The sequence below is a fragment of the Grammomys surdaster genome, unplaced genomic scaffold (assembly GCF_004785775.1).
Source record: "Grammomys surdaster isolate TR1022 unplaced genomic scaffold, NIH_TR_1.0 205, whole genome shotgun sequence".
Classification (NCBI taxonomy): Eukaryota; Metazoa; Chordata; class Mammalia; order Rodentia; family Muridae; genus Grammomys; species Grammomys surdaster.
Genome location: NW_021604650.1, coordinates 1143263 through 1167130, shown reverse-complemented (window position 1 = coordinate 1167130; position 23868 = coordinate 1143263). Strand labels below are relative to the sequence as shown.

General features: G+C 53.4%; 3 protein-coding genes across 4 annotated transcripts in view; 1 reads left to right on the top strand and 2 right to left on the bottom strand.

Moving 5' to 3' along the window:
* Positions 1-1360: 1360 nt before the first annotated feature.
* Gpr137 (G protein-coupled receptor 137) lies at positions 1361-4572 on the bottom strand. Its single transcript, XM_028771147.1, has 8 exons — positions 4424-4572; positions 3826-4292; positions 3696-3745; positions 2837-3062; positions 2573-2722; positions 2324-2452; positions 2074-2192; positions 1361-1820 (listed from the first exon to the last, which is right to left on the bottom strand). The coding sequence occupies exons 2-8, from the start codon at positions 4180-4182 to the stop codon at positions 1661-1663; spliced, it is 1191 nt and encodes a 396-aa protein (XP_028626980.1). The 5' UTR covers positions 4183-4292; positions 4424-4572; the 3' UTR covers positions 1361-1660.
* Positions 4573-5179: 607 nt separating this feature from the next.
* Positions 5180-14566, top strand: Bad (BCL2 associated agonist of cell death). Of its 2 annotated transcripts, none has more exons than XM_028771149.1 (4): positions 5180-5775; positions 6203-6382; positions 13138-13328; positions 14054-14566. In XM_028771149.1, the coding sequence occupies exons 1-4, from the start codon at positions 5658-5660 to the stop codon at positions 14177-14179; spliced, it is 615 nt and encodes a 204-aa protein (XP_028626982.1). In that variant the 5' UTR covers positions 5180-5657; the 3' UTR covers positions 14180-14566. The 2 variants fall into 2 exon arrangements, with proteins under 2 accessions (XP_028626982.1, XP_028626983.1); XM_028771150.1 differs by lacking the exon at positions 5180-5775 and adding an exon at positions 5896-5959.
* Positions 14567-16369: 1803 nt separating this feature from the next.
* Positions 16370-23868, bottom strand: part of Plcb3 (phospholipase C beta 3) — a 15581-nt gene continuing 8082 nt past the window's right edge. The window contains exons 15-31 of the mRNA XM_028770953.1: positions 22889-22985; positions 22728-22812; positions 22391-22515; positions 21653-21807; positions 21402-21563; positions 20775-20874; positions 20587-20691; positions 20316-20407; positions 18763-18916; positions 18639-18674; positions 18330-18522; positions 17817-17970; positions 17648-17724; positions 17468-17557; positions 17327-17384; positions 17017-17103; positions 16370-16938 (exon numbers count right to left, since the gene is read on the bottom strand). Coding sequence (XP_028626786.1) covers positions 16735-16938; positions 17017-17103; positions 17327-17384; positions 17468-17557; positions 17648-17724; positions 17817-17970; positions 18330-18522; positions 18639-18674; positions 18763-18916; positions 20316-20407; positions 20587-20691; positions 20775-20874; positions 21402-21563; positions 21653-21807; positions 22391-22515; positions 22728-22812; positions 22889-22985 — 1974 coding nt within the window. The 3' untranslated portion in view covers positions 16370-16734. The remainder of the gene's footprint in view (positions 16939-17016; positions 17104-17326; positions 17385-17467; positions 17558-17647; positions 17725-17816; positions 17971-18329; positions 18523-18638; positions 18675-18762; positions 18917-20315; positions 20408-20586; positions 20692-20774; positions 20875-21401; positions 21564-21652; positions 21808-22390; positions 22516-22727; positions 22813-22888; positions 22986-23868) is intronic.

The window sequence follows — 23868 nt, the reverse complement described above, 5'->3', positions numbered from 1 at the left end:
TAGTTAAGAGCACTAGCTGCTCCTCTTCCAAAAGACCTAAGATCAGTTTCCAGCACTGGCAGCCCACAACCTCTAACTCTAGCTCCTGGGGATCCGATGCCCTCTTCTGGCCTCTTTGGGAACCACACACAGGTACAGGTGCAGATACGTTAATAAAAATAATCTTAAGGAAAAAAAAAGATGCCAGTGAGATGGCTCAACAGATAAAGGCCTATGCCACCAAGCCTGATGATGTAAGTTCTACCTCGCCAATCCACATGAAGGAGTGAACCGACTCGTCAGTTGTCATCTGACCTCTGCACATGTGCTGTGTCAAGCGCTTGTCCATACATACACAAAGACATACATACAAATAAATGCATGTCATTAAAAAAAAAAGTTAGCTAAGCGTGGTGGCACATGCCTTTAATCCCAGAGCTCAAGAGGCAGAGGCAGATGGATCTCTGTGAATTCAAGGCCAGCCTGGTCTAGAGGGAGTTCCAGAATAGCTGAGGCTACACAGAGAATCTCTGTCTTGGAAAAACAGAAACAACAAAGAATGTTAAGGGGCTAGTGAGATGGCTTAGTGGGCAAAGGCACTTGCTACCAACCCTTACATCTGAGTTTGATCTAGAGGACCCAGACAGAAGAAGAGAATTGCCTCTACAATACATGAGCCCATGCATATACACATACACAATAAATAAATGTAATAAAAAATTTAAGGCCGGGCAGTGGTGGTGCACGCCTTTAATCCCAGCACTTGGGAGGCAGAGACAGGTGGATTTCTGAGTTCGAGGCCAGCCTGGTCTACAGAGTGGGTTCCAGGACAGCTAGAACTACACAGAGAAACCCTGTCTTGAAAAACCAAAAAAAAAAAATAATAATAATTTAAGGATGCCTAAAAGTCACATAATTACAGTGCTGTACAGTCTGAGCGGGGTTCTCTGTACAACCAGTGAGGTTTCACAGAGATTTAATTCCCTGTCCCTCCCATGGAGATTCAACTCACGGCCTTGGACATTTCCTGGAACATACTCAACAGGTAAGTCACATCTCCAGCCTGTGGAAGTGATTTTTCAACCAGGACAAACCTCAAATAGCTTCAGTTATTTGAGCTGAGGCTAAGGCAGGAGGATCATTTGAGCCCAGGAATTTCAGGCCAGGTTGAGCAGCACAGAGCAGGCTATCCTGAATCAGGAAAACGTTAAGAACAGAGGCATGTCCAGTGTCCCTGCTGCTCAGTGCTCACTAGCTCCGCCAAAGTTGAATGGCACCTGCCCAGCCTAGCAACCCATATCAAGGACCAGAGGCCGACCATCCTGATGCCAAACAGGTCAAGGTAAGAAGGAACAGAACTCAGACAAGTGACAGGAGAAAGGACAGGGCACAGACTCTCTTTATTGAGTGGTAGGCACAGGAGAGGTAGCTGGATCCAGTGTGGAAGCAGAGGTGGCAGAGCATGCCAGGGCACTGTGGGCATCTGGTATTCTGGGGCCTTGTCCCCATTCTAGGGGGATGGCACAAGCTCACTACAATAGGAGCAGCAAGGAGCTGGCCAGAGGAGAGAAGCAGCCACAGTCTCCTGGCATCCTGGGCAAGAAGCAGCAGACGTACTTGGCACAGGGGCCAGGGGTCAGGGGAGCTGGGGCCTGGGTATTCTATGGAGAGTAAAAGGAGATCACGTCTGTGGCGTGGAATAGAGGCTGTGGTGGTGGCTACCAGGTCCTGGCACCTGGGAGAAGAGCAGAGGAGTGGTCCTCGTCTGGCTGGCCCCTCCCCAGCCTGGCTCACGCCCGATGGCACCATACCAACTGCCAGAGCCCAGGCTGCCGGACATGCTGCAGGTAGAGAAGCAAGGTGAGTCCTAGGCAGTGCCCAGGGCCACACATTCTTGAGATAGGAGAGGAGAGAGGCTGAGAATAGAGGCTAGGTCAAAGGGCAAACTGCTTTTAGGGGCAGGGGTGGGAGCTGGGAACTCAAAGGGGGTTTCACTGTGAAAAGACTGGGGAATAAAGGGTTAGCTCTTGGTCCCCATTGCTTCAGGAGCCAGGCATGATCCCAAGACACTTCAGGCAGGGCTGAGGCTCCTACCTGGTGCTCTCACTTCGGCTATGCTCCCAGGAGCAGCCCTCATCCTCACAGTGGCCAGCCCGGTCAAAGAAGTAGGATCGGGAGCCAAAAACCTGCCCATTGAGGATTCGACTGGTGCTCTGTAAGGTATGGGGGAAGAAGTCGCTACTATGGATATTTTTTCTGCCCCCCAAACTGTCCCAGGACCCCGGACCAGAATTCCCAGGGTCCAGGCCTCTACACTGGACCAAGAGGTGGTTGGGAGCCCTACCAGATCCTGTGGGGGCCGGTGTACCCGGAAGAAGCCCACCAGCAGTGTGGTGGGTAGCAACTCCCACACGAAGAGGATGAGGCCGAACACCAGGTAGCCTTTGTTCCCTAGGTCATTCACCAGATCTGCCTGGGGAAAAGCAGAGGCTGAGGACAATCTGCCACCACAGAGGATGCTGGCAGGGCCCTGGTCAACTGGAGGCTAGATACTACAGTTACTAAAGAAGGGGCAAACATGACCAATGCCTACCTGGTCAGATACGTTGTACCAGTCATAATCAAAGGCATCCAGCCGGCTCCGAGGGGCCAAGGCCAGAGCTGCCAGGTTGTAACAGGCCCGGCTGGCATAGAGCAGGACCATGGCACCCCCTATAGCAGCTGCCTGACACACACTGGTTCCCTGGCAGAGATGACAATAGAGGATCTTCAGGGAGAGAAGGCTCCTATCTTCCTTTACATTTTAAAGAACTCTGTCCAAGGAGCCCCAAGGATACATCAGGGTTGGTGGCCCTACCTTGGCCTCTAAGTAGATGCTGGTGGAAGGGGCTCGACGGGCCACGAGGCAGAGGCAGGCAGCGAGCGAGAGGGCACAGATGACGAAGAGAGAGTCGCTCACCAGGACACGTACCAGCAGAAGGACCCAGGGCTGTGCCTGGCGCTGGCGAGACAGCACTGCACACAGTACATTCACCAGCAAAAAGAGCAGTGAAGCACCCACGAAGGCCCCTCGGACAGCCAGCCTGCAGCCCACAGCAAAGTCAGCCCCAGACCATGGATCTCCTTGGCCCTCACCAGCAACCCTGACTCCTCAGGAGACCCCAGCGTCAATTAGAACTCAGATGGTCAAATCCAAACTCTGCTCATCTAGTTTTACATATGAGGAAACTGAGGCTCAAAGAGGGGAGATGATTGAAAGCTACAGCATCCATCATAGGAGCACCAGATCAAACATCTGGACCTGAGTGCTGAGTGGGCCTCATTCAGCTATGTGACCTTGAACATGTTGCTTTGTCTAACTGGGCCTCAGTTTCCTCATCTCTCAAATAAGGATAGGAATAGCACCTCAGGTGAAATGTGAAAAGATGCTCGTGAAGTATCTTTATAAACTGGAAGGCACTGTGTAAGGACAGGGGCGTTGCAGCCAAGGTCACTAAAAGTGCAGCAAGACTTTATGCATTCCATGGATTGGAGCCTCCATCTTTCTCCACCACAGATGTTGATGTCCTCTCTCCCCTGACACTATCATAGACGTCTATATCAGATGCTTTAGGTTTTTCAAACTCTATCACAGATATTTCTGAGATGTGTCTTGTCTCAACCCTGCTGGGTGGGCTCCTCCCTGACGCTGACCCATTAACATCTCCAGTACTTACAAGCCTCGGCTCATCTCTGGCCGACGCTTCGCCTTGGCCTTGAACACCACCTAGGAGCAGAGATACCCATCACTCCTTTGGACCCTTGGGATTGCCCTCCTACTCCCACCACACCAGTTCCCGTGGTTACCTGCGCAAAGTAGAGGTTCATAAGCGTCAGTGTGAAGAACTGCAGGCAGACAGGGCAGCAATAGAGAAGCCAAAAAGGCAAGGGGCCCAGGCGGTTGGCCCTGGGAGTATCTCGGAAGTAGAAGGAGAAGAGTGTGGTACGCAAGGCTGCCCAGAGCAGACAGAGCGCCAGGAATACCGTCTGATAGCTGAGGCGCTTGTGCCCATACAGAAGCACCAGCCAGAGCTGGGCATAGACAGAGAAGAAGAGCAGAGCGTACAGGGCAGTGTAGGCAGCGGTCAGCCCCAGGGTCACTGTAGGCGGCAGTGCAGGTACCAGCCCAGCTGCAGGCACCAGACCAGACAGGTTACTCTCCATGTCAAGGAGGGAGGCCTGAAACCCGGAGACAGAGATAGAGGGCTGGCTAGAAGCCAGGGAAATAAATACGGAGGGGTGGGAACTCCAATAAGTGGTGAGAGCTGGGAACTCTGGAAAAAAGAAGTTGGGGTTGTCAGGCCTTTCCTCCTCAGCAGAGACGAGGATAGGGGTGGGGGGTGGGCACGGGTAACCTGGGCCCTGTACCCGTCACTCTGGAGTGTAGAAGGATAGTCTTTCCTACCCAGGGTAAATGAAATGGGGGCTGGGGTGTCCCTCCCTGGGCCAGTCCCAGAGCCAAGATGCGAGGATGCAGTGGCACAGAGTCCCTGGCCTTGGTCGCTCGTGTCCGGCTGGCAGGAGGGGGAGAGCCGGCCGATGCCCGTCAGCTTAGGGCAGCGGCCGCTGCGGGGGCGCCCAACGCCCCGCTCTCCCCCTCCCCAAGCTTGGTTTCTCTTTCCCCTCCAATAATCCGGATTGGGAGGCTTCTTCCTCTGTCCTCAAGATTCCAGACGTGTTCCCCCACCGCGTCCACCCTCAGCCCCGGTGAATAAGAGGAAGTCGATGTCGGGTTCTCAGGCCGCTGCGGGGTAAGCGGGATCCGGCCGCCGGGACAGCGGGCTCCAGCTCCCCGGCTCCCGCTGCTCCGCCCCACTCCTGCGCCTGCGCGGGCGTCCGTTCGCTACGTAAACTGCGTAGCGGCCGGCAGGAACTCCGAAACCATGCGCCGCGCCCGACGTGCATATCTTCGAGAATTGGCGCAAGGTGCGCTGCCGGCGGGTGTCCGGGGTTACGGATGGCCGCGGGAGGCGGAGAGTAGAACAGCCCGCACACAGCAAGCGCCTGAGTTACCAGTTCCATGGACTGCCAGCTATTAATGTTTGGAGACTACCATTTCCCACGCTTAGACCCCCCCAAAACCACATCGGGATCGGCGTGCCCACATGAGGGGGCGGCAACGATTTCCCCGCACAGGGTCGCTGAAGGAAACTTCCGCCCACAACCAAGATGGTACCCGGGCCCCGCCCCCTAGCTTCTGTCTGCAGGCCCCGCGCTCGGGCCTGGGGCAGCTTACGCACACCTATCCTAGCAGCCGAGTCCCCTAGAGCCCACGGCTCGCCCTCCTGGGCGCTCCAGTCCCTTCTCCCGCACCCGGGCCGCTATCCTGCCAGAAAGGAGCTCCCGAGATGGCGCGGGGAGTTGTCCCCAAGACGGGCAGTGCAAGGCCTGCACGATCGGGAAGAAGGAGCTGGTCTTCCCATCCCGGTCACTCGGTCCAGGGGGAGCAATAAACATCGCAACGATCATTGCATCCGACGGCCGAGCTTCAGTGAACGGCTCTATAAGTAATCACTAAGCTGTTTACAGAGTTTTCACCAGCTCCCCAGGGAGGTGTCATTAGCCCCATTTTACAGGAAGGAATTCGGGCCCAGAAGGGCTGGAGGACTTATCAGCCGAAGCAGGCCTCCAGGATCCAAATGGGAACCCCAAAGCAGCCCTCGCTGGCTCCTGCATACGCCCTAGGCTTGAGGAAGTCCGATCCCGGAATCCGGAGCCTGGGGAACGACGCGGGAGGAAGGCGGTGGAGACCAGCAGGTCGGCGCAGGGGTGGGACCTGGCTAGGGGTGGCCCCGCCTCCAGGCCGACCCGGGATTTACTTCGAGAACTGATTGGGTCAGATCTGTGACAGTTCCCGTCGCCCAGGAAACTAGGGCCGGGCGCCTTTAGAACTAGAGGGAGGAGGCAGGCCCGGGTTAGGGGCCTCGAGATCGGGCTTGGGGTGAGACCTATTCGCGGTCCTAACGGGCAGGGGGAGCGCACTAGAGTCTGGACAGAGCTCTGAAGAGAGATTTAATATTCCGGCGATAGCCAGGCCAGACTCAGCAGACAGATGAGGGATTGGGAATATTTGGGGAGTTGGGCTACCTTGGTGGGAGAGGGAGACAGAAGTACCTCTCTCCTGCTTCTGATCAACACTGTTAGCCTAGCTGTGTACTGAGTACTTCTTACCTTCTCTCTACAGCCCAGAGTATGTTCCAGATCCCAGAGTTTGAGCCGAGTGAGCAAGAAGACGCTAGTACTACAGATAGGGGCCTGGGCCCTAGCCTCACTGAGGGCCAGCCAGGTCCCTATCTGGCCCCAGGTCTCCTGGGGAGCATCGTTCATCAGCAGAGACGGGCCCCCAGCAACAGTCATCATGGAGGTAGGTTTCTCACTACCATCATCTACTGTCCTATGCCCCCTGACTCAGTTGCCCCTGACATTCCTGTTGCAGCCATACTTCCCTTAAGACTCTTGGGAAGTCCCAGATGGCTCTGATCATCAGATTGCCTCTTCTACAATATACCTTATCACTGGGCTAACTCACAGAGATGTATGACATGTCCTTAATGATCAAGCTGGTTCACTGAATGCTGAAAATAGACTCCCTTATGTCCCCAAGATAGACATCGGTGGGAGGTAAGCAGAGCCCCAAAAAAGAAGTGACTTTCCTCCTCAGTGCCTGTAATAGGGCTTTCCAGTGGCCAGTAGGTTCTTATTCCCTGGCTCACCTACAGCACAACTGTTCTTGCCCAGATAAAACAGGCAGGTGACCCTAAGGTACAAACAAGATCCATGTGAAGCTGGAAAGTGTGAGTGACGAGATGGAAGGAGAGGCCTTGAAAGGTACCTGTTATCCTCTCTACTTCCCATTGTGACCCTGGACAGCCACAGAAATCTGAGCTCAACCAGGTTTGTCACTGGCTCTATAGAGCTTAAATTATCCTTACGTCCTGATGTATCCCTGGATTGCCTCAAGCTTCTGTACAGTTGAGACTAGCCTTGAACTCCTTATCCTCCAGCCTCTGCCTGCCAAGAACTAGGATCACAGGCCACCATGCCTGGCATTCACAGGCCACCATGCCTGGCATTCCGCCTTCTTTTTAAAATTATGTGTATGTGTATGCCCGTGTAAAATACACATGTGCAAGTGTAGGTGCCTTGGAATCCAGAAGAGGGTGTTGGATCCCTAAAGCTGGAGTTACAGGTGGTTGTGAGCTGCCCCATGTGGGTGCTGGGAACTGAACTTACATCCTATGCAAGAGCAGTAAATGCTCTGAACCACTGAGCCATTTTTCCAGTCCCCTGACCCCTTCTTTTAACTTTCAGGTTTCTTTCTTCTTCTTTTTATTATTATTTTTTATTATTATTTATTTTTTGGTCTTTCAAGACAGGGTTTCTCTGTGTAGCCTTAGCTGTCCTGGAATTTGCTCGACCAGGCTGGCCTCAGAGATCTGCCTCTGCCTTCCAAGTGCTGGGATTAAAGATGTCCACCACCACTGCTGGGCATATCTCCAGATTTCTTTTTCTTTTTTTAAACATTTGTTTGTTTATGTATTTATGTATGTATTTATGTATTTATTTAATGTGAGAACACTGTTGCTGTCTTCAGACTCACCAGAAGAGGCCATAGGATCCCATTACAGTTGGTTGTGAGCCACCATATGGTTGCTGGGAATTGAACTTAGGACCTTTGAAAGAGCAGCAAGTGCTCTTAACCACTGAGCCACCTCTCTAGCCCCATGGATCCAATTCTTAATTCCCGGGACTCACCTTGGGGCCCGGGAAGGCCTCGTTCTGCTTTAGCTTCACCGTGAGCTCCATGGACCCTGTGCAGCTGCCGATCTGCAAAGGTGGCTGTGGCGGGGCCACCTGGGAGGGCAGCTCTTCAAAGTACAGGCAGACCCCACTCAGCTGCAGCAGCTTGTGCAGGAAGGCAGGAGGCTGGTGCACGTCCACAGGTGGTGCCTGGCTGGGGTCCCGCACTGCTTCATCACAGTACTCCAGTCTGGAGAGTGAAGGACCTGGCCTTGTCCAGACAACCCCAGACTAGAAGTCCCTCTTTAAAGCTGTCCTAGCATCGTGGGACTGAGGAACCTGGCTTCCATCTTGTGGTTGTGGGGTGAGCTGGTCCAGCACCAAGAAGAGGAGCTGCCTTGAGTATTACACCTACTCCAAGGGGGTGCTCCAACAGGAAGGAGGTGCCAATTGGCTGGCATCATGCTAAGATGAGAGACTGGGAGAAAGGATGGACACTGTCATAGGAGGAAGGGCAAGTCTGAGGTTCTAAGTGGGGGAGGGACACTGACAGGCTTTGAAAACAGCTTTAGGGAGCACTGAAGCAGGGCCTGCTGCTGCAAAGAGCACAGAGGTGCACCCCAGCTCCATGAAGGAGGACTGCTGTGAATGAGGACTACCAGGGGACATAGCCCTGAGGAGGGTAGCCCAATGCCCTCTTTGTTTCCCTCCCTTCCCATGCTAGGCAGAGACCAGACCACACAGAGCCACTCCTTGGGCCAATGTGTGTGTGTGTGTGTGTGTGTGTGTGGTGGTGGGGGGGTTCATAAACATTTGATTTACTTTTCAGTGGTCTCAAAAGCAGAACTGGGTATGGCAGTATATGCCTATAATCTCAGCACCAAGCACAGATGAGTTTGGGGATGGCTTGGGCTACTTAAACCCTGTCTCAGCTAAGCAAAAGCAAGACAAGTGAGATTTGCAAGGGTCAGACCTGCCAGATCCATGGACCTTCTAGCCTTTTAGCCATCTCTGTGCAGAGTCAGCTCACCCTGGTCCTACCTCTTCTGAATACCTGCACCAGGGTCCACTGGGCTGTGAGCATCCCTAGGGCAGGGACTGCAGAGTAGGAAGGGAAGGGGGAGGCCATAAAATGAGAGAAGCAGCCAGTACTGGCCTCTGGGCCAGATTGCAGTTGCTGTGGAGGGCCTTTTAAGTGTAGATTGAGAGGTTAACTGCTTCTGCCTTAACTTCCTAATCTGTAAAATGGGAATAGAACTGGTCCTACTTCTCAGGGCTCCAGTAAGTAAACAATGCTTAGAAACTATCTGGCACAGAGAAGGTGTCATGGAGGCCCTATGCCCGACTACCACCCTAGTTGTGGATATCATTGTTGCTGTTGAGTTGGCTTATTCTCTGCAGACCTGGGGTTCCTTCAGTAGTAAGGGCAATTTATGTAACCCCTTAAACATCCAGGGTTCTTGCATGGCAAACATGAAATATAGGTTAGACTCAGGATAGAGGTGACTTGAAGGTATACAGATAGACAGTTGGGAGCCACTGAAGTTTAAGATAGACATAGTTGGGTTTTATAACAGGGATCTAGACTTGGGGGAAGCAGGAAGAAACTGCCTGACCTGCACCTTTAGCTTTCGACATGGGCTAAATCCCTGTGCTTTTGCACAGCCCCTGAGCTAGGAATATTTTTGTTGTTGTGTTTTGAAGTTTTAAGATTCAGGCCTAGGACCTCCAGCTTACTAGGCAAGCACTCTCACTAAACCACATCTCCAGCCTTTGTTACATTTGATGAGACAAAATCTCTCGTGTTGCCCAGGCTGACCTCAAACCCCTGGCCTAAGCAACCATCTGGCCTCAGACACCCAACCAGCAAGGAGCTGGGACTGTGGGTTTGCACCAACTTCAGGACTAGCTCTTTATTTCTTTTGATTTTTTTAGACAGAATATCTCTGTGTAGCTCAGGCTTTCCAGGAACTAGCTCTGCTGGCCTCGAACTCAGGTCTCTTCCCTCAAGGGCTTGGATTAAGGGCATATGCTACCATGGACAGTTTTGTCTATGAAGTGGTTGACAAAATCTAGGGACCAAAGTATGTTATTATAACAGGTAAGAATTGTATGAAAATCACATTTCGGTGCTGATGAGTAAAGTGGTGGTGGGCACAAAGATGTTTTCTGGGACATGTTGTCTCTGAATCCAGCTACCAGTAAGCTGTGCTGTTGTTACAGTGGCCCTGACAGAACACTTGGCCAGAGCAGGGCCAGGTAAGGCCCCAGGCTAGAACTCTAAGATGCCTTTCCTCAAGGCTACTGCACAGGTCTGGGCAATCATTGTGGAGACAAGGCAGACACAGTGGCCTGCCCTGCCTGAGGGCAGAGCCTCACTGCTTGGAAGCTTCTGGGAAGCTGCTGTTTTTGTTTTTAATACTCTTTCTCTGGTCACCATGGTTGGTTTTGCTGTTTGTTTGGTTTTTATGAATTATTTTATGTGTATAAAGACATGTATGGAGGTCAGAGGATACTTTTTAGGAGTTGGTTTGGTTTTCTCCTCTTCTACCCTGTGGGTCTCAGGAACTGAGGGCTTGGTGGCAAGCACTTTTCCGTGGTTTGTCATCCCCCAGGCACCCCCACCAATTTTAATGGGGTATACCAGGATGCTTCTTGCACTGTGAATTTGCTGGCTCAGCCACACCCACTTACCCAGAAGCCCTGTGGGTAAGGAACTTAAAAAAAGGTGCCTATCAATCAGTTTCTTCCCCTATCCCCAGTCTGTCTAGGAAGGTGACTTATGAGCAGACCTGAGCATCCACCCAGAGAGTAGCCATCCATCCCTTCCCCTGAGGGACTGAGGCAGGTCTAGGCCACACCCTACCTACCCTCTTTTGTCCAAGGAGTTCCAAGAATCTCCAGGTTCTTTCCTGTAAATGCAAAGATAATTTCTAAAATTCCTTTAGGAGGCTGGAGACGCAGCTCAGTCCATGGAATACCTGCCTAGTGTGCACGCAGCCTCGGCCTCTAATCTCAGTACCACATAAACGGCAGTTGGGGGGCAGGGGCAGGAGGACCAGAAGTTCAAGGTCAGCATCTCTACCATCTGAGACCCTTTCTCATCAGCCAATACAAATACTCTTGACACAGATGTTGCTGAGGTGCTTGGCATTGCTGAGTGCCTTTAGTCATTAACAGTTCTCCCTACCTCAGCATGGGCTCTTGGCATGGCGGGAGAACAGGACTCCTCCAAATTGGGCTCTCAAGGTAATTTATGGTACTGTGGAAGGGTGGCTGGTACATGAGAAGAGCAAGGCCCCTGGGAGTCAGACTGGTTTGCACCAGTCTTTGTCACTTATTGTGTGACCTTGGGTAAGAGTTAAGAATAAAATGAACCAATCCAAAGAATCTTCCAGCCTGACCTGGTCAGTGTTCTGATTGGTTGGTTGGTTGACTGGTGAGGTGTTGGGATGGAACCCAGGGCCTTGAGCATATGCAAAGCCTAAGCAAGGATTTTTGTTTGTTTTGTATTTTGAGATCGTCTTTCTCTATGTAACTCTGCCCGACCTGGAACTAATGCTGTGGTCCAGGCTGGTCTTGAACTCAGAGATCCAAGGGCCTTTGCCTCCAGGGTGCTGGCATTAAAGGCCTGGTGCTAAACAAGGATTTTAACATAGCTTATGAAAACAGGTTTGTTCGGGGAGGGGGCACAGATGCCACATGTCCAAGTGCTAGTGAAGGTCAGAGGACAGCTTGTGGAGGTGGTTTTCTCTTTCTCCTGTTACATGGATTCCACGGCTCCCACTAGCTCCTCTGGCTTGTACTGAAAGATTCATTACCAGCTGAGCAATCTCACCAGCCTTTGTTTTGCTTCTTCATGAAGGAGGAGGGACTGAGCTTAGACCAAGGCCACCTGGAAGACGTGCCTTCCCACCTCCAGCCCAGCACACAAACACCCTGATTCTAGGGCTGAGGTTCATTACTCAGTGCAGATCGGCTGCACCACCACAATGCAGGCATGGTCCTTCCGGTGTCCTGCTTCTTTCTATGTAAGATAAGGAGAACTCCAGATCTGCTACACAGGAGCCAAGAAACCAGTGGATGCTCAAAGGACAGAGTGGAGTGGTGACTCTGAGACAGGCTGTCCCTGTGCCACAGACAAAGACTGAGATGACAAGGCATTGGGGAAATGGGTCCAAGATCACGAAAGGGAACCAGCCCAGCTACTGAGTGGTCCCAGTGAGAGCACTCTGTAGATGAGCAAGAATGCTCTGGCCAGATGCTTGGAGCAGACCCAGGCCAGGTCTTTCGTGAGGGTCTCCTTCTTACCTCTGCTTTTTGTCACATGTCTGCAGCTGGGATTGTACAGCTGAGCTTCAGAGTTTTGCCAGCTGACCTTGGAGAGAGGGAGGCAAATTTATCAACCCCTCAACCTGAGGGTGATTTTACCTCCTCCCAAGCCTGCAGATACCTGGGTGTGGGCAGTAGGCTGTGCCTAGCTCTGGACTCTGTCCTGGGAGTGGTCTGGGTCTTCACTGGTCTGGACAGAGGGGTACAGATGGCAGAAGTCAGGATGGCACACGATACACAGACCAGAGATCACCCACAATGCTCTTGCAGCTCACAGGACACATCTGCACACCGATTCGACCTTCACACAGGTGCGTCAGTCTGTAGGCGAGGTGAGGCTGTCCCTTCCTGACAGAACTTAAAAGTGAAGGGTGGCTGGGCAGGCAAGAGCTGCGTGAAGGCAAGAGCTGCGTGGCCTTATGGGCCCTGTGCTCCAGCCTTGTCTACCCGAGGAAACGTGGCCTCTCTGACTACCTGTGCATGAGTCCTGTCATAGTCCATGTCCCCCACTCCACCCCACTCTTTTGTGAGACAAAACGACAAGTGTCCTGTAGTCTAGGCTGGGCTTAAACTCAACCTCCTGCTTCAACCTCACCAGTTCTAGAATTATAAACTACCACACCCAGCTCAAGCCTCTATGCTGGGTCTGTTGAACTAGGTAGAGAGGAGGATAGTTTAGCACATACATACTTCAGTTTCAGAAAAATAAGACGGATGAGTGATGCCAGTTCTTGACACTGTCTCCCAAAAAAAAGAGCACTAGGAGATGCACAGCGTTCTTGTTTTTCAAGACACCTCCCTACTTAAGGTTTGCTGAGACCATGTGATAGTTATATCTTACGTCTCTATTTTGTGAAAGGCAAGGTAGACTGTCCTGTACACTAACGGCTTCTTCATTACTAACACTGTACAAGGATTTGTGGAAGTAATCGATTTCTCACAAAAGCCCTCTGAGCGCCCCGAATTCACAAAGTGGGGGACTGGGACTGTGGTGCGGACAATAGCAGGCCAGAGATTCACACCTCTTCCACACCCTGACCTCTGCAGGCGCTGGGGCTACGGAGACCCGGAGTCGCCACAGTTCGTACCCAGCGGGGACCGAGGAGGATGAAGGGGTGGAGGAGGAGCTTAGCCCTTTCCGAGGACGCTCGCGTTCGGCTCCCCCCAATCTCTGGGCAGCACAGCGCTACGGCCGTGAGCTCCGACGGATGAGCGATGAGTTTGAGGGTTCCTTCAAGGTGAGCGCCAGCGTTGGGTGCGATGGGACCGGAACCCTCAGTCGCCTCCCCCTCCTTCGATTTAGGGCATGTCGGGATTTCTAGTTTCAGAGCCACCAAATTTTCCCTTTCGTGTTGTAGAGCATGCTGGGACTTGCAGTTCTAATCTGTCCCCTGTCCCAATGTCCAGTGACTTGCCGGGATTTCCCTCTTCCTTCTTTGTCCGAGACCCCGCCCCCAATCCCAGAACACGCCTTCACCTGTAATTGAGAGCTCTTTTACAGTCAGACCACCTCGAGAACGGAAATCTGTAGTACAGACCGACTTCACGCCAAAGTTCCTGAAACGTCAGGTTCATAGAGTACGAGGCTCGCTGGTATCTGAGCCTCTCCACAACCTTTTTTTTTTTTTCAAGACAGGGTTTCTCTGTGTAGCCCTGGCTGTCCTGGAACTCACTCTGTAGACCAGGCTGTCCTCGAACTCAGAAATCCGCCTGCCTCTGCCTCCCAAGTGCTGGGATTAAAGGCGTGCGCCACTACCGCCCGGCCTCTCCACAACTTCTTAAGCTAGTTTAAATTCTTGAGTTCTGCCCCATCCTCTAGATCTCTGGCTGTGCGGTTTCATTTAGGGTCCCTGTACACGCATCCTCCCGTGTCTCTGACGGCCGAGTGCAGAGCAAGCTGGTGGTGGGGACCTTACTCGGGACGCCAGAATAAGGCTCACTCTTTCCTCCTCCTTCCCTGAAGGGACTTCCTCGCCCAAAGAGCGCAGGCACTGCAACACAGATGCGACAAAGCACCAGCTGGACTCGCATTATCCAGTCCTGGTGGGATCGAAACTTGGGCAAAGGAGGCTCCACCCCCTCCCAGTGATCTTCTGCTCCACATTTCCGGAACTCTACCAGCTCCGGTCGCCCACCATATTGGGTGTGGGCGGAAGTCTTTCGAGGCCTTAGGAAAAAAGGAGGATCTCTGTGTCCCTTTAACGGAGAGACGAGCTGACGTACAGCCTGAGTCCCTTCCGGTGCGTGCAGTAGCCACGAAGGGGTGGCTCTTGTTTGGAGTTTCAAAGTTTTCCACACAACCCACCCCCTAGGCCTCCGGAAGTGGCTATTTTCCCTCTCCGGTACTGGATTATCGTCAGGCGTCTGTGCTAAGTTACGAGTCCTGGTAAACCGAGACAGGGTGCTGTCCTATCATCATAACTGGGGACCCGAGGTCTCGAGAAACGTGCTTTATAATAAAGCCCGCGCATGTGTCGCCGCGCCTCTGTCCTTCGTTTGGGGTTCCGCAAGCCGGATTTCTATCGCTGATAGTTTTAAAAGAGACTAGTTTTACCCGAGGAAGAAGCAAACTCTAAGGACTGAGACCAAGAAAAGGTCGAGGCAACCCGCGGAGTCGGGCTGCTTGGATTGGGTGGGGAAGAGGAGCGTGGCTGGACCCCTGGGACGGCCAGGCCCTTATCTCTAATATGGTAATTGGGAACCGCAGCCCAGCCGGCCGCGGGAATTTAGCGTTCTGCAAACCATGTCGCAGCTCCCCCGGGGCGGGCGGGGGGGGGGGTCATTTGTTCCTATTTGGGTCAGTCCTTGTGAGCAGCTACTGTTTGACCGGCCTGGGGCCAGCGCAGCTCAGGGACCTGGCAAGGCACGTGGGGCGGGGCGGGGCGGCGCGGCAGACCGATCGCTAGGGAACGTAGAAGCTTCTCACAGGGACCTGGAGCAGGGCCCAGAGCTCAGTTCAGAGATTTATTGGCGCCCCTATAGCCCAGGCCAGTGCTTTGCGCTGGATATGCAGATAAGTTGCGCCACAACTCTTCGCTTCCCGGTACATGGGAGGGGGTGGTCCCCACAACAGGGCCTCAAGGAGTAGGTCAGACTTGAAAGTGAGGCTATGTCTAGAACTGACACTCTCTGCACATGGACATACCAGGACTTGAGGACCCCAGCCCACATGGAGTGTTTGGGAAAATGGAGGTCACCCAATCAGCGATATAGGACATGGAATATGGAAAAGTGGCAGATCTGGGAACATGACACAGACTGACAGCTGAAGAAGGTGACTTGGGCAATGGTAGGAATCTCAGGGAGAGCTGAGGCCTTAGCCTGGGGAAGCCCAACCCTGGCCACCCAGCTTCTCTGGCCTTCCTACCCTATCTGTTTGCCTGGGGCTGCAACAAAAACAAAGCAAAGCAAACACTTCATTGGCAGGAGATAAGCCCAGATAAGAGGCTGCCTTCCTCTGGAGGGAGCAGCCAGTCCCCAACCGCCAGGAAGCTGGGAGAGGCCTTGAAGAAGTGCCAGCCTGCCCCAGCTGCAGAGCTTGGCCCATTCTCTTGCCACAGGGTCTCTGGTGTTCCTGGCTGGTTCCAGGCTCAGAGCATGTCCTCCAGGCTGGTGAAGAGCATCTAGCACAGAGCTAGCACGTAGGCCATCCTGCCTTCCAGCAGGTCTCCACTTAGCTATGGCCCAGTGAACGCATCTTCCATTCAGGGCCTGTTTCCATATCTGTAAAACAGGCAAAACATCTCCCTCATAGGGGTGAGAGCGCCACAGGGCATCCAGAGTATCATAGCCCCTGCCAGGAATAACCCTTAAGACTATCAATTTCCTTTCTCCTAAGAGCCATGGACCCCTTCCCACCAATCTGAAAACTCAGCTTCAACCTTTTGTGGGGATCCCAGCAGCCCTGGTGTAAGATGCTGGGTGCTTGGGTTGTATCAGGCAACAGGAAGGGGTGGGGAGTAGGGAAGGCCTCCTAAAGCCGGGTCTGAGCCTGAACAAAGAGACAGGGAAAGGCTGAAGGAAAAGAGATTAATGGGTTTGGGGAACTTAGGGGTTTGGGATAGACATGGGAAGGACAGAAGCTACCTCTGATAGGGAATAAGGTCACCACAGACCTTAGGCAAGGCAGCCAGGTTCAAACCTTGAAACTCTTCAATAGGAATCTGACCACAATGGCAAAACCCCATTTTACAGATGAGAAAACTGAGGCCCCAGAGAAAATGGCAGTACCAGAGCTAGAGCCCAAAGTGTTTTCATCCAAACTACACTATACACAGGGTCCCTGAAGTCCACTTTTATTCATGTAAAAAAAAAAAAATCCCCAAATATAAAGGATTGGTTTCTACTATCCAGAGCTCCAGGGTTCCTCTTGCTGTTCCTTGCGAATCAGGAAGCACTTATCTTAGGTGAATGTTATGGGGTACAAGCCCTAGCCCTTTCCCTAGGTCTGAAGTTAGAAGGGGAGGCTGAGGACCGAAGAGGTCCCAAGAAAATGGAGTTAGAGTTAGTGTGAAGCATTTGCCTCCGATTTTAAAAAAATAAAACTTCTAAAGATAAAAGGTTTAAAAAAACCCAAAGTATTAGTGTCTTCTACCCACAGCCCAGTGCCCACCCAGACTTGTGGCCACCTCTTGCTCAGCCAGTTCAAAGCTGGGTGTTCTCCTCCTGGCTTTCCGAGTCAGCACCGGACAGGTGCCCACCACTCCCAGGTGCATGACCATTGCTGGCACAGGCCACCAGGGGGCCGTCCCCCAATCCCTCGGATGTCTCGCCCAGCAGGCACCGACGGATCTCCTGGGGCAACCTCTCTCGCTGTTCCTGACACTCCTGGGTCAGCTGGGCCAGCAGCTACAAGAAGATGAGTGTTGAGAGGGGCTGAGTTGCCCAGCTCTGTGCTCTGCCTGTCTGCCTCCTCCCAGGCCTCACCTTGGGCTCCTCTTCTTCTAACTGCTGGAGGACTTGCTGCTGCCCCGCCACAAGGCGCTCATGGCGCTGTTTCTGGGCCTCTTCCAGCTGTAAAGGAGGGCAAGAGTTCAGCTGAGGGAGGGGCAAGGCCTGGGGGTCACTGAAATGGGGGGGGGAGTCCTAAGGTGTTAGATATGACGCAGGGACCAGGGGCAGTTGGTACAGTCCCTGGAGAAAGGCATTAGGAGCCTTTTGCAGAGAAACACGGCACCTAGGTTGGCATTGAAAAGCTGAGCTTCTGATGAGAGAAGGAGAGGCAGGGCTCACTCACCCGTCTGATGGAGTTGACTGACTCAGTGATATGCCTACGATTAATCTCTGTCAGTTCCCTGCAGAGGTGAAAGGGCGGCTCAGGGCCAGGCTCTCTCCCTGTCGCCCCTCACTCAGTGGCTCCCAGTCCTAACACACTTACACCTCCTTCTTGTGTTTCTCTTTTGTCTTGGCCTCTGAGATACTGTTGTTGCGCTTCCTGTCCAGGATCTTCTGAAGCTCCTTCTTCTCCCTGGAGCAGCATGGAGGGATAGGAGGAAGTCAGAGGTTGGACTCTGGGCACCAGAGTCCCCCACACTCACACAGGCTCTTCTGTTGTTACCTTTCATTCAGCTCCTTCAGCCTCTTGAGCTGAGTTGTGTGCGCATCCAGGACAACCTCCCTGAGCCGCTGCTGAGCCTGGGGGTGCACGCAGCCAGCAGGTAACACAGGGCTAATGGCAGATCTACCCAGGAAGCTGGTTCTCCTTGCCCATACCACACGCCCATCACCTGTCTCAGATGCTCCAGCCTCCGTTCAGTCTCTGCATCTGCCTGGGCTTCCCTCAGCTCCAGCAGGCTCTGGACTTGTCGGTTCTGGAACTCTCGATACTGTTTAGCGTCCTCTTCTTCCTCCTTCATGTCCTCCACATGGGTGGCCCTGCCCCTATAGGGAGAACCTTCTCAATGCCAGGTCCCTAGCAGAGGAGGACAGTTAGGGCAGAGCTCATGCCAGCAGACAATGGCAGGCACCAGCTAGGTGAGCTATGCTATGCAAATCAGGAGGCCTAGCAGGGGCCAGCAGCTGTCCCGTTAGCTTCACACAGGTGATGGGTTCCTGCTTTTTAGCCAGGGACCTCAGAAGAGTTGTAACTCCCAGGCTAGAGTGAGGACGCAATATAGGAACCTGCCTCTACCTTGTGGCATATGAACATGCCCACCCAGCCTGGAGACTCACACACACGCCTCCCTCTGATATTCCTGTCAGCACACAACACAGGTGGCAACAGGCTGCAGGGTACTCACAGAGCACTGGAGGAAGACCGGCACTTCCCCTCAGCCCTGGCCTGGGCTAGGCCATCCAGAAGGCGGCGGGTGAGGGCCACAGCCTTGCGCTGGTGCTTTTTATGTAGTTCCCTCAGGTCTCGATCCTGTCGGCTCCGGAGCTTCACCACAGCCTTGTGGCTTCGGAGCTCCTCTAAAGGTGTAGGGGTCACCTCTACAAGGGGGAGCAAAGGCGACAGGGTAGCAGTCAAGGTGGGCCAGGCATGGCTGAGCTGGGAGGGGCAGACACCTACCAGGCGGCCCTACCCCAGATCAGGATGTGCCCCTTACCAGAGAGGATACTGGCAATCAAATCGTCTCGCTGCCCTGGAGAGCAGAGACTGTAGTGAGAAGCTGAGGAATCCAGCTGTGGGCGGCTCCCCTGGGCCCACCCCTACCACAGGCTGCCCCTTACCTGGGCTACTGAGGGAGGTGCTAGTAGGGGAAGTGGTAGGACCTGGGGGCCAGCGGGGAGAGGCATCCAGTGGGTTAGGTGTGGGGTTGGAGGACAGCTGTGACCCTGGCTGTTGAGACGAGGTCTCCTGATATGCCTCTGTACTGGCCTGAGCCTGTAAGAGAAAACTCTTTCCAAAATTGTTCTCTTCACCTTTCTGGGTCCTTCTACCTCCTGAGTGCCCTATGCCCCTACCAGCTCTCTCTGTGTACCCCATGAGGAGATAACAATAGGCACCCCTGGACCCTTGCCCGTGCCATCCAGGAAGGCTCTGTGTTACCAGATCACTTCATGTCTTCAACAACTCCCAGAGGCTTCTGGAGAAGCCTGGCCCCACCCCAGCAGGCCTTCTTCCATGTGCCTCCCTCCCACCCGCCTGGTGGTTTGTCCTCCTGGATGCTCAGCTTCTGATTTAATCAGCAAAGGAAGCAAGTGCAGAGTGGGCACCAGTCTCTTTGGCTAACAGCTCCTCACAGCCCTAATTGCAGTCATCTCTTTCCTGGCCGCCACAGGCCCCATGGGGACCGGGTCAGGACATGTGGCTGGACCTCTGCTCCTGACACCTCCCCACTGAAGCCACTATCTCCTCATGGCTTCCCTGGCTTCTAGCGCCCCAGTGTGTGTATACCCACTGCTTTAACCCCCACCAGGAGCTTGAGAAAATCCAGTCTAGACACAACCCAAATCAGTGCAAATGAGAATATCCTCTTTCAAGAGTCCATAACTGAGCTGAGGGTATAGCTTAGAGGTAGAGCATTGGCCTGGCCTGGGCTCCATCCCTATCCAGCCTGGAGGAAGAAGTGAGGGTTGGAAAACTGACTGACTCAATAAAGTGCCTACCATAAAAGCATGAGGGCCTGTGGTTGGATTACCTCATGCTGATAACCCCAGTGGGCAAAGACAGGGGGGTCCCTGAGTTCACTGGCCAACCAGTCTGGTTGAATGAGAGAACCTATCTCAGAAAAAAAGGTGGAGTGTCTCTAGAAAACCACACACACATATGTGCACGCAAACCAACATGTTTACATACAAAAGCAAAAACCCACAGCCCTTCTGCCCACTGTAAGCCATCCAAAAATCCCGACAGTACCACAAGGCAGAAAGGTCAAGTTTTAGGGGCTGAAAACAGGCTGGAGGCCCAGCCAGGCTGTGTGGAGCTGAGCCACTTCCCATAGCCTCAGTGTCCCATCTCGGTGAGGGACAGGGCAATGAGCCAAGGATGTGACTGACCTCACACTAGGGCTGGCAGCAAGCTGGCACCTAGCAGCCACTTGACTTCATTCCTAGGTTTGAGTGAAACAAAAGAACCCAGAAAAGAGAACAGGCTTCCCAGGCATGGGTCAGGCTGGAGAGACAAGGAACTAGGGTCTGCAATAAGATACTTAACAGCATAATTTGGAGAAAGACATCAGATGGCAGGGCTGGGAGCTGGGGGTACCTGTGGAGGAGTTGTTTACTGGTCCCCAATGTCAAGGTAGGCCTAGCCCTGCCCACCTCCGTGGCTACCCACTCACCTCACTCTCCCCAATGAGAGCAGCCAGCTGCTTGGCCCGCTGGTCCATTAGGCTAACATGCTTGATGGGGTTAATCAAGGCCTCCGCATAGTCTAGAGGAAGTAGAAGGCCCAGTCTTCAGATCAAAGCCCAGGTCACACTCTTCCTGCTAGCACAGGGCTCCAAGGGTGGGAAGTCTAACCCCACTTGAATTGGGGCACCTAAATCAGCCATGTCCAAGCCCAGTTCCGAACCTTCTGGAACCTCTGCCGAACCTATCACCCTGTCTCACCCTGGTGGTCATCTGGGATATAGTCAGAAGCTTCAGTGTAGATAAGCAGGGCAGGCAGGCACAACGGTTGGTTGGCCTCATTTCGCAGGCAGACATAGTGGTATCCTGGGTGGGCAGGAGGGAAAGTTGATCTAGGCCTGGCCAAACTCCCAAGCTACCCCAGTACTGCCCAAAGCCCATGGACTCACCTGAGCGGATAGCAGAGACAGGCAGGATACGGTGCCCAACAAATCTGCCACCCTCCTCAAAGGCTGCAATGCGAAGTGAGGCCAGCGTGGGCAGCACAACCTGTGGAGCCCAGACTGCTGAGCCATGGGGCAGTGCCAGGACCTCCATCCCATAGCCACCAAGACTTCACCTTTAGCACAGAAGCCCAGCTCAGGGGATGACCACCAGAGCTCTGAGCCAAGGACACAGGCAACCAGAAGCCCTCAGGGCTATCGGACAGGACAGGTCACTGAGCCATGTGTATAAATTCAGGACACACTTCAACCAGGTCAAGAGTAGAAACCTCATTCCCATGGGACCACAGGGGGTGGGGGCAGGGCAAGCCTGTAGCTGTGGTCTCTGGCAAGTGCTTCCTGCCTTGGAGACAAGGCAGGCAGTGTATGCTCCTCATGTGGGGAAAGAACAGGAACGACACAAGATAGGACATGTCATCATCCCTATGCTACAGCCCTTGTCTCTTCTTATCCCATCTGTCACTCAGAAAAGGACAGAGAACCCGAGCCTGACCCTGGGATATGCCTGGCCCCTGCTCTCAGACTAAGCACAGCAAAGTCATGGTGGGTTGGCCTGCCACAGAGTGGGCTTACCTTGGGGAAGTCAAAGGGTTCCTCATCCCACACAGGGTTGAATGAGTTCCCCTGGGATGTCCGTGTGCGATATTTGCGTCTCGTGTCAACTGGGAGACCAAACATGTCCACCTCGACATAGATGCCCACCTTCCTGTCAGACAGGAACTGCCCCGAAATCACCTGGGGTGGGACAGCCCAAGGAGGTAAGTACGGCAGCTGCTGTGTGTCTTCCTCAGAAAACCCTAGGCCCAACCCCTCCTGGGCCCCACCTTGACCCGCAAGGCGTTGGCCACTATGCCATCTACGATGACCTCAGTGAAGGGGTCAAAAGACTTGTCCGGCCGCCGCATAAACTCAGGCTTGAGCAAGTACCCACTGCGCCCGTTGTACTCAAACACGCCTGCGTTGAGCTGCATTGGCAAGTCTGTAGGTGACACAAGTGGATCAGTGAAGGCTCAGCAGGGGTCAGCCAGAGTTCAAGGTCCAGGACCAGGGATGGGATCAATGGACCAAGGGTCCAAGTTCAAGAACAACTAGACAGGTGAGGGTCCATAGAATCAGTCTAGGTAAAGGCTCAGGACAAAGTATTGGTTAAAGTTGGGGATCGAGGATTAGGTAAATTAGAAGCCAGTAAGACGGGCAAGGGTCAAGGAGGGTGTGCTGCCCAGTTCTGTGTCAACTGACACCAGCTCGAGTCACTTTGGAAGCAGGATCTCAATTGAGAAAATGCCTCCCATCAGACTGGCTCGTGGTGCACTTGTTTTGACTAAGGACTGATATGGGAGGCTGGTGGTCCCAGATGCTGTACGAAGGCAGGCTGAGCAACCCACGAGGAGCAAGCCAGTAAGCAGCGTTCCCCCATGGCTTCTGCTCCAGTTCATTTCCTGACTTCCCTCAGTGATGGACTTGTAAACTGTAAGATGAAACAAACCCCTTCCTTCCCAAGTTGTGTTTGGTCACATTGTTTTATCCATCAGTAAAAACCCTAAGACAGGGCCAGAGCTCACCCAAGGTCTGGAAGTTGAGGGCAACAAGCTGGCAACCCACATTCCAGAAGAGCTGAGGCATGTAGTTGGAGGAGTCCACACGGGTGCCCTTGGGATAGATGCGGCTAAGCTGCTGTTTGTTGTATCTGGGGTTGTTGGTCAAGGCCGTAAGGGAAGAAGTGACCATTCTCTGCCAGTCTGTCTCGGCCCCATCTCATTCTCCTGGAATCCCAGCAAAGCTGCCCATGCTGCCCCTGAGCCTTCACACCCCAGCCTACTGAGGACCCCATGCAGATGTTTCGCTGGCGTCTGCAAGTCCTTGCCGGCCCCACCCTAGCCCAGGGCCTGGAGAGGATACTCCACAAACTCCATGGGACTCTTGGTCAGTTGCTCCATTGCCTTTGTCTCCACGAAGGATGACATCTCGAAGCACTTATTCCTTTCTGGGGAGGTGGAGGGAAGCTGTAAGAGTGGCCGAGGGCTGGCAGGGCCAGCTCCCCGTCACCCGTACCCACTCACTTCGAGCAGCCTCAAAGGACTTGAACTTGACGGGCTCAACGTAGTTGACGAGTGTCGACATCTCCTCCGTGGCATTGACCTCACTGCTGGCTGTGCCCTGTGGCCCCAAACTCAAGATCAGTGACACCAGATGTCCCTGACTCACCCCCTCCAAGGGGGGCTAGCCCTTTCCCACACCCGCAGGCATACTGCTCAACAGCTTCCTGCAGGATGCTGGCACATCACCTGGATAGAGCCTCTCAGTGCCCAGCACACCCATCATCCCCAACTCAGGGACCCTCTCAAATCTTCCTCCCACAACAGCCACAGTGACCTTTCTGTCACCTCGACTCCTGCCACAGGGCCTTGACACATGCTGTCTGTCCCAACTTCCATACCAGGGCAGTGTCCCTTTCCCAGACAGCAATTCCCTCTTTAAACTTTTAACTTTATTTACTATTTTCGTGTGTGTGAGTGTGTATAAGTGTGGGTACTTGCTGCCATGGAGCACACATGTTGATCAGAGGACAACTTTTGTTTCTTTGTTTGTTTTGTTTTCGAGACAGGGTTTCTCTGTGGAGCCCTGGCTGTCCTGGAACTCACTTTGTAGACCAGGCTGTCCTCGAACTCAGAAATCCGCCTGCCTCTGCCTCCCAAGTGCTGGGATTAAAGGCGTGCGCCACCACCGCCCAACAGAGGACAACTTTTGAGAGTCAGTTGTGTTCTTCTACCTTGGGTTCTGAGTGTCAAAGTCAGGTCACTAGACTTGTATGGCAATCATTATTACTTGGAATGTCATCTTGCCAGTCCTGTATCCTAACATTATTTTTTGAGATAGGGTCTCTCTAGGCGGGCAGTGGTGGCGCACGCCTTTAATCCCAGCACTTGGGAGGCAGAGGCAGGCGGATTTCTGAGTTCAAGGCCAGCCTGGTCTACAGAGTGAGTTCCAGGACAGCCAGGGCTACACAGAGAAACCCTGTCTCAAAAAACCTAAAAAAAAA